The sequence below is a fragment of the Juglans regia genome, chromosome 6, assembly GCF_001411555.2.
Source record: "Juglans regia cultivar Chandler chromosome 6, Walnut 2.0, whole genome shotgun sequence".
NCBI classification, from domain to species: domain Eukaryota; kingdom Viridiplantae; phylum Streptophyta; class Magnoliopsida; order Fagales; family Juglandaceae; genus Juglans; species Juglans regia.
Window position 1 is genome coordinate 19,905,586 of NC_049906.1, and position 8,255 is coordinate 19,913,840.

Below are 8,255 nucleotides of genomic sequence, written 5' to 3' on the forward strand. Positions count from 1 at the left end.
GGAAAAGGGTGTGTGCGATGGGCATCATGGTGTTGGATGGCTGTGGATGGAAGAGGTAAACGGGGGTGTTAATCTACTGTGAAGGGTGCGATGGCCGTGGGTAGTTGCGAGTTGGTGGTTGACGGCGGCTTGGGAGGAGATGTGCCCGCTCTGGAAGAACAAGAGGTTGCAGTTGAGAAATAAGGGGAGATAGATTCGTGGGCTTCGGGCACTAAGGTGGAGCAGCAGTGGTCCACGACGTGGAGGAGGCTCATGGTAGTGGCTGGTGGTGCTGGGCTACGCCTCAACGGTGCTAGGGGCGGCAAAAGAGAGCCCGAGCGAGAGAGATTGGGATGGGCTGTGGGGGGATGGAACCATGAGGGAGGGGTGGTCGGTGAAGCTTGATGGTGGCGTCGCGGACTACTCACTGTGGAGAGAAATCGAGGGAGAAAAGAGAGAGGCTACGGGCTTTGGCCTGGTTGAAGAGAGAGAGAGACAGAGATAGAGACAAAGAGAGACAAAAAGGCTTGTGGGGGAGGAGATCGGCATGGGGAAGGTCGCCGACGGTGGTGGCGTGACTGAGCTACGATGTTTGTGGCAAGGAAGTCGAGAGGGAGAGAGGGAATCGGGGGAGGAGGGAGGCGTTAGTTGGTGGGAAGGGGGAGAGAGATGGAAGAAGGAAGAAAGAGGGAATTAGGGTTTCCCTTGTGGTTTTAATTCCAACCCTTCATCTAGGAGTCTCCAGATTTGATCTAACGGTAGAAATTTAAACACTGAAAATAAACTAACTAAATTATAGAAATTAAAATAGAAAATAAGACTAATTTAAAAATCAACTCTAAATTCTAAAACAAATAACAATCATTCAACATAAAATAAAACGATGAAGTTTGCTAAACATTTTTAAGAGAAATAACTTCATCTAAATAAGTAGAGTTTTTAACATAAAATGAAATAATGAATAAGTAGAGTTTTTAACATAAAATGAAATAAAGAAATAAAATCATTTAAATAAAATTATTTGCTAAAACTATATTATTTTTGGGGCTTCACAATATAAAAAGGTTTACTTGAAAATCAGGCTTGCTTCAATAATACCAAAAATACCCCTGTTAAAATAATTTTGAACATTTAAAATATTTCGAAGGCTTTAAGACACTAGACTCCATTTAAAAGTCATCTACAATATTTAAAACACGACTTCGAGATTTAAAACGCATAGATGAGACTCGTGACCAACTGAGAGAAAAAGGAGTGGTTCGTCACAGCTTTCATTTTCTCTCTCTCATTTTCATCTTCTTTGGAGGTTGCTCTCCTCGAAGGAGGTTGTTACTGTAAGAGTTCTATTTGAACTCTATGTCCCACTCACCCATATCTGATAGAGTTTTAAATAGTTGTTAGAGTTATAATGGGATTTAAACTCCTAAGAGATAATATTAACTCTTATCTCTAATTATAGTCTGACTCAAAGACTTAGATTTCATGATGGCCAGAAATCTATAAATAGGACTGAGGGGTTAAAGGGTTCTCATCTACAACATTAGAGTGCCTCTAGCCATCGGAAGACACTAGTGAGGCCAAGTTGCTAGGGTGATCCTTCTCTCATAGCCAGATTCATTTCTTCATCAAACAGATGGAGAAAGGTACGTCTTTTACTATTATTGTTTATTATTGTGGATCATACAAAATCAAAGATCCATTTATTAATGTTCATATTAAAATATCTAACATGTGGTATCAGAGCTTCAGGTTATAGATTTTTATGATCTCAATGAAATTTACAGTAAACATGTGCTTTCATATATTATGATTTTATTATTTTGTGAAAGATTAAAAACATTGATTTTATAATCTGAGGAAAATTTTATAACGATTGATTCTGTGTAATATGAAATTACGATGAACGGACAACTATTAATATATTTTGGTTTTGCACCAATTTCTCCTATTACGATTACTTGCATCTGTTTTGATTGAGTGTATTTCAAATATTACGCATTGTTTACATTGATGCGTGTTGGTAATAAAAAAAAAAAAAAAAAATCCCGATAACTACTCTGGTGGAACCGTGTGGTTGAGGTTGAGGAACCACCGTATATGGTGGAACCACTGTGAGTGGTGGCCGTGTCACTACACGCTGCTGTGCAAGGAGCTAGACGGGATGGCACAATGGGACTGTGAAGTCCCGAATGGGTGCCGTTCCTGCCTAATAAAATCCCGATGGAGGACGGTGCCGCGAGGAGGCTGAGAACCTCCTCGCCGGCATCTCTGTAACGGCAGCAGAGGGCTCTCAAGCCCACTGCCCGCGGTGGTTTTGTGGAGAGATTCAGTAAAAAAAAAAAAAGGATGGAAACCGTGACTTGGATGTCAGCGGCAGGAGGTGGACGGAGACCCTTGCCGAGCTCTTCCTCGCCGGCGACGTCCACCATTGCGGGATGAGGCTGTCTACTGTATGGTGCTACGGTGCTGGAACGCTGGAAGGCTGGAAGAAGAAGAACCCGTAGGGTTTCTTCTTAATGTGATACGGGTCTGGGCCGTGGACCTTGGCCCAGCCCGAGTGTTTTGTTTTTTTTTAATGTTTTTGTAAAGGGCTTGGGCTGTGGGCCTTGGCCCAGCCCGAGAGAAAGGCCCATCTTGGAAAATAATAGAATAAAAAAAAAAAGAAACACAGAATCGAATTGGGCCCTGTACAGTAGGCCCGGATTCTGGCCTATTGTGTTAACCGGCCTCATCACTGAACCGGGTTTCGGCCCGGGTTACTGTACCGGTCCGGTCCAGACCCGGACCAGTTATATTATATTATATTATTATTATTTATTAAAAAAAATCTGGAATTTATTTTCTGTTATTTATACATGTTATTATTGTCATAGACATGTATTAATTTTTATTAACATGTTATTGTTGGTATAAAATTGAATTTTATACATGTTATTATTGTTAAGGACATGTATTAAATTTATTAACATGTTATTATTATATACATGTATTAATTAGATTTTATGCATATTATTAAATACATGTATGAATTGTTTATTTTGGCTATTATTATATCATGCAAATTTTATCCAATATAGGGAAAATGATTTACTTCAAAAATTAAGAAAATATTGGTTGCCCAAAGGTACAAGATTTTCTTAATTTTTATGATAAATCATTAAATCCATAGTAAGGTGGACATGATTGAGTGAACAATTTGTGTGTCAAGATCTACTCCCAAAGGAGGGTCTTGATGACACTTCTAGTTCATCCATCAAAAGTAAAGATTGGAGGGAACACTTTGTATATCAGAGTTTACTCCCAAAGGAGAATTCTGATGATACAACTAGTTCATCCACAGAATTTAATACTGGTAAGAACACTTTGTGTATTAAGATCTACTCCCAAAGGAGGGTCTTGATGATACTATTAGTTTATCCATAATTGTTTAAATTCTGATTATTATTTATAAGTGTCTAACTCAAAGCATTATGTGATAAAATTTTATTGCAGTAAGCGTATCTACATCACTACACTCACAAACTTCATCTGTTCCTGTTTTGACTGGCTCTAATTTTTCTGAATGGGTTGAGCGAGTTAGGTTCACCTAGGGAGTCCTTGACTTGGACTCATCACTTACGAGTCCAAAACCACCACCCATCACTGAGAATAGTGATAGAGATTAGAGAGAGTCATATAAACAATGGGAGAGATCAAATAGGCTGAGTTTGATGTTCATGAAAATGACCATAGCTGAAAATATAAAAAAATTCACTCCCTAGTGCTGAGGAAGCCCAAATTTTTTTGAAAAATGCTGAGGAGAGGTTTAGGTCCGTAGATAAATCTTTAGCAGGAACACTTATGGCTAGACTTACCACCATGAAATATGATGGTGCTAAAGGAATGCAAGAGCATATCCTTGAAATGACCAATATTGCCGCTAGATTACAAACCCTTGGAATGAAAGTTGAGGAGTCCTTCATTGTTCAGTTTATTCTGAACTCATTGCCACCTCAGTATGGTCCATTCCAGATGCATTATAATTCTATTAAAGACAAATGGAATGTGAATGAGTTGGCAAGTATGGTAGTTCAGGAAGAAGCGAGACTGAAACAACAAGGTCATTACTCTGTTAATTTTGTGACCAAAGAAGCCGGAAAGAAAAAGCACCAGTATGGCAAGATGAAATGAATTGGACCACCGAAAGGAAAGCAGCCTGAGAAAGTTAATCAGGTTCAACATAACAGTAGCAAATGCTACTTTTGTGGCAAGCATGGACACATGAAAGCTGAGTGTCCGAAACGTAAGGCTTGGTTTGAAAAGAAAGGTAAGTCACTTGCCTTTGTATGTTTTGAATCAAACCTTGTAAATGTTCCCACTAACTCTTGGTGGTTAGATTCAGGTGCTAATGTTCATGTTTCTATAACCATGCAGGGATACCTTACAAGTCAAACACCAAGCCCCAGTGAACGATTTATCTTTATGGGAAACGATAATAAGGCTGAAGTTTTAGCCATAGGAACTTTTAGTTTTGTTTTAAGTACCGGTCAATATTTAGACCTTCATAACACAGTATATGTGCCTTCTGTGAGGCGTAATTTGATTTCCTTATCCAGACTAGATACTGATGGTTATTCTTTTTCGTTCCATAATGGTAGTTTCAATTTATTTTGAAATGATTTATCTATTGGTTCTGGTTTCTTTCCGATGGTCTTTATCGACTTTGCCTCGATAATACATTTATTAAAAATACCTATACTCAGTACCATGAAACATGTATTGGAACTAAAAGAAACATTATGAATGAAAATTCTTATGACTTGTGGCATAAAAGATTGGGACATATCTCCAAAGAACGGTTACAAAGATTAGTAAAAGAATGGATACTTCCGTATCTTGATTTTACTAATCTTGAAGTGTGTGTGGATTGCATTAAAGGAAAGCAAACCAAACATACTAACAAAGGTGCCACAAGAAGTAAAGGGCTTCTTGAAATAATTCACACTGATATATGTGGACCATTCTCCACTGAATGTTTTGGTGGAGAAAAATATTTTATCACCTTTATTGATGATTTTTCACGGTTTGGATATATCTACCTACTACATGAGAAATCTCAAGCTGTTTCAGTACTTGAGGTATTTCTCATGGAGGTGGAAAGGCAATTAGATAAAAAAGTGAAAATCATCAGGTCGGATCGAGGTGGAGAATATTATGGAAAGTATGATGAATCGGGTCGTAACCCTGGCCCATTTGCCAAACTTCTTGAACAGCGTGGCATTGTTGCACAATATACGATGCCCGGGACGCCACAGTAGAACGGTGTTGCTGAAAGGCATAATCGGACCTTATTGGATATGGTCAGAAGTATGGTAAGCAATACTACCTTACCCAAATCACTGTGGGGTGAAGCTATTAAGACGGCAATGTATATCTTAAACCGAGTTCCTAGTAAGTCAGTTCCAAAAACTCCTTTCGAGCTATGGACTGGTAGGACACCAAGTTTAAGGCACATGCATGTTTGGGGTTGCCCAGCCGAAGCGAGACTTTACAATCCACATGAAAGAAAATTGGATCCTAGAACTGTAAGCAGGTACTTTATTGGGTACCCAGAGAGATCAAAAGGGTATAGGTTTTACTGTCCTAATCACAGTCCGAGAATAGTGGAAACAGGAAATGCTAAATTCATTGATTTTGGTGAGATCAGTGGGAGAATTGAACCCAGAGATGTGATAATTGGGGAAGTACGGATAGATGTCCCTATACCTACATCCTCAGAAAGGATAATAGTTCCTCTAATTGATCATCACGATGATACATTAGAACATGTAAATGATTATCCATCTCAGAATGATAATATCACTGACGAACCAAGTTCGGAGTCACCAGAACAGGTTGTCCTACGCAGGTCTCAGAGAGATCGAAGACCTGCTATTTCAACAGACTATGTGGTGTACCTCCAGGAATCTGAATTTGACATTGGGACAAGTAAAGATCCACTAACATTTTCACAAGCTATACACGGAAATGATTCTAGTAAATGGGTCGATGCCATGAAAGAAGAATTGAAATCCATGGATCAAAATCAAGTCTGGGATCTCGTTGAATTGCCTGAAGGAAGTAAAAGAGTCGGGTGTAAATGGGTCTTTTAGACCAAACGCGACTCAAAAGGCAATATTGAACGATATAAGGCCAGACTTGTTGCCAAGGGTTTCACTCAGAAAGAAGGCATTGATTACAAAGAGACATTTTCTCCAGTATCTAAAAAGGACTCTTTCAGGATCATTATGGCATTGGTGGCTCATTATGATTTAGAGTTACACCAGATGGATGTGAAAACGGCATTTTTAAATGGAAGTTTGGATGAAGAGGTCTACATGGAGCAGCCAGAAGGCTACTCAGAAAAGGGCAAAGATCACCTAGTATGTAAGCTTAAGAAATCAATATACGGGCTTAAGCAAGCTTCCCGACAATGGTACTTAAAGTTCAATGATACCATTACTGCCTTTGGATTTAAAGAAAACATTGTTGATCGATGTATATACCTAAAGGTCAGTGGGAGTAAGTTCATAATTTTGATTATGTATGTTGATGATATCTTGTTAGCTAGCAGTGATCTTGGCTTACTTTATGAAACCAAGGGTTTTCTCTCTAAGAACTTTGAAATGAAAGATATGGGTGGGCATCTTTTGTGATCGGAATCGAAATTTTTCGAGATCGAAAACAAGGACTGTTGGGATTGTCTCATAAAAGTTACATAGAAAGAGTTCTTGAGAGATTTGGCATGAAAAGTTGTTCATCACTGGACACTCCAATATCAAAAGGTGATAAGTTTAGCCTATCTCAGTGTCCTAAAAATGAGTGGGAGCGCAAAGAGATGGCAAAAATCCCCTATGCATCAGTCGTGGGGAGCTTGATATATGCACAGATTTGCACGAGGCCAGATATTAGTTTTGCAGTTGGCATGCTTGGGCGCTACCAAAGTAACCCAGGGATGTCTCATTGGAAAGCAGCAAAGAGGGTATTGCGATATTTGCAAGGAACTAAGGATTACCAGCTTACCTTCAGAAGAACTGACATTTTGGAGGTAACTGGATACTCAGACTTTGATTTTGCTGGTTGCTCTGATAGCAGGAAATCCACTTCTGGTTATGTTTTCCTGCTGGCTGGTGGAGCGATCTCATGGAGAAGTATGAAGCAAACAATCACTGCTTCATCTACAATGGAGGCTGAGTTTGTGGCATGCTTTGAGGCCACAGTACATGGTTTATGGCTGAGGAACTTTATTTCTGGGCTTGGAGTTATCGACTCTATAGCCAGGCCGCTGAGAATTTATTGTGATAATTCCTCTGCAGTATTTTTTTCCAAGAACGATAGCTATTCTAAAGGTGCCAAGCACATGGAGCTCAAATACCTAAGCGTTAAGGAGGAAGTACAGAAACAAACAGTGTCAATAGAACATATTAGTACTATGCTTATGATAGCAGACCCATTAACAAAGGGTCTAGTAGCAAAGCTATTTAAGGAACATGTTGATAGAATGGGTCTTATGATATGAACATGTTAACGAGCTTGTAAATGTTTTGAATTCTATTTTGACACTTAATGATATCTATTATGGTTATTTTGTTTCAATTTTCTTGTCTTTCCACTTTATACGTACATTAAATGATGTGGATGAATGATGACAAGATAATGTCAACAATAGACATGAATTGGAACCCAAGGCATTATAGCATTAGCCTTAATTATCACAATCAAAGATCATGTTAAATTAAGTTACTAATGTTGTGGTACATGGAAGGGAATTTGTTGATTATATAACAGAGGACCGCCATGATTCACATTAGTATCTAGTTTGACATTGATATTACGAAACTCTTGAAATGTAAATTAAGCTATGAAAAATTTCAGGAAATGAATTTGCGCAGTATGGTTAATTTCCTGTAATAAATGTGGCGCCCCCGACCCCCATGTAGAGAAAACACGGGAATCGAGACGCCGGGATGATGATAACACGGTCACACATCCCAACGAAGTGCCAGTGTGTGTACATGCAACGGTGTACAAATAAAAAAAATATCGCAGCGGTTAATCAAGTCTACTAAGTACCAGAATTTAAATACAAACTAAACATCAGTAAAGTTTTAAAAGCAGTTATACAGTCATCCAAAATAAAGTTAACACATGTCCCGAAAATACAAAAGGGTAAAATAAATAACAAGCTAGTGATCCCAGATCACTCCTCGGGCGGAGCCGTCTCCTCAGGCTCACCCTCCTCCTCCTCATCTGCAACA

General features: G+C 38.9%; 1 protein-coding gene across 1 annotated transcript; it reads left to right on the plus strand.

The window, feature by feature from the left end:
• The first annotated feature begins 6,835 nt into the window (after window positions 1-6,835).
• LOC118348633 (secreted RxLR effector protein 161-like) lies at window positions 6,836-7,516 on the plus strand. The gene has a single exon (XM_035690694.1). The coding sequence runs from the start codon at window positions 6,836-6,838 to the stop codon at window positions 7,514-7,516; it is 681 nt and encodes a 226-aa protein (XP_035546587.1).
• Window positions 7,517-8,255: the final 739 nt, after the last annotated feature.

Bases quoted from the DNA above. Each gene is read 5' to 3' on its own strand.
- LOC118348633 (XM_035690694.1), top strand. From the start codon at position 6,836: ATGGCAAAAATCCCCTATGCATCAGTCGTGGGGAGCTTGATATATGCA.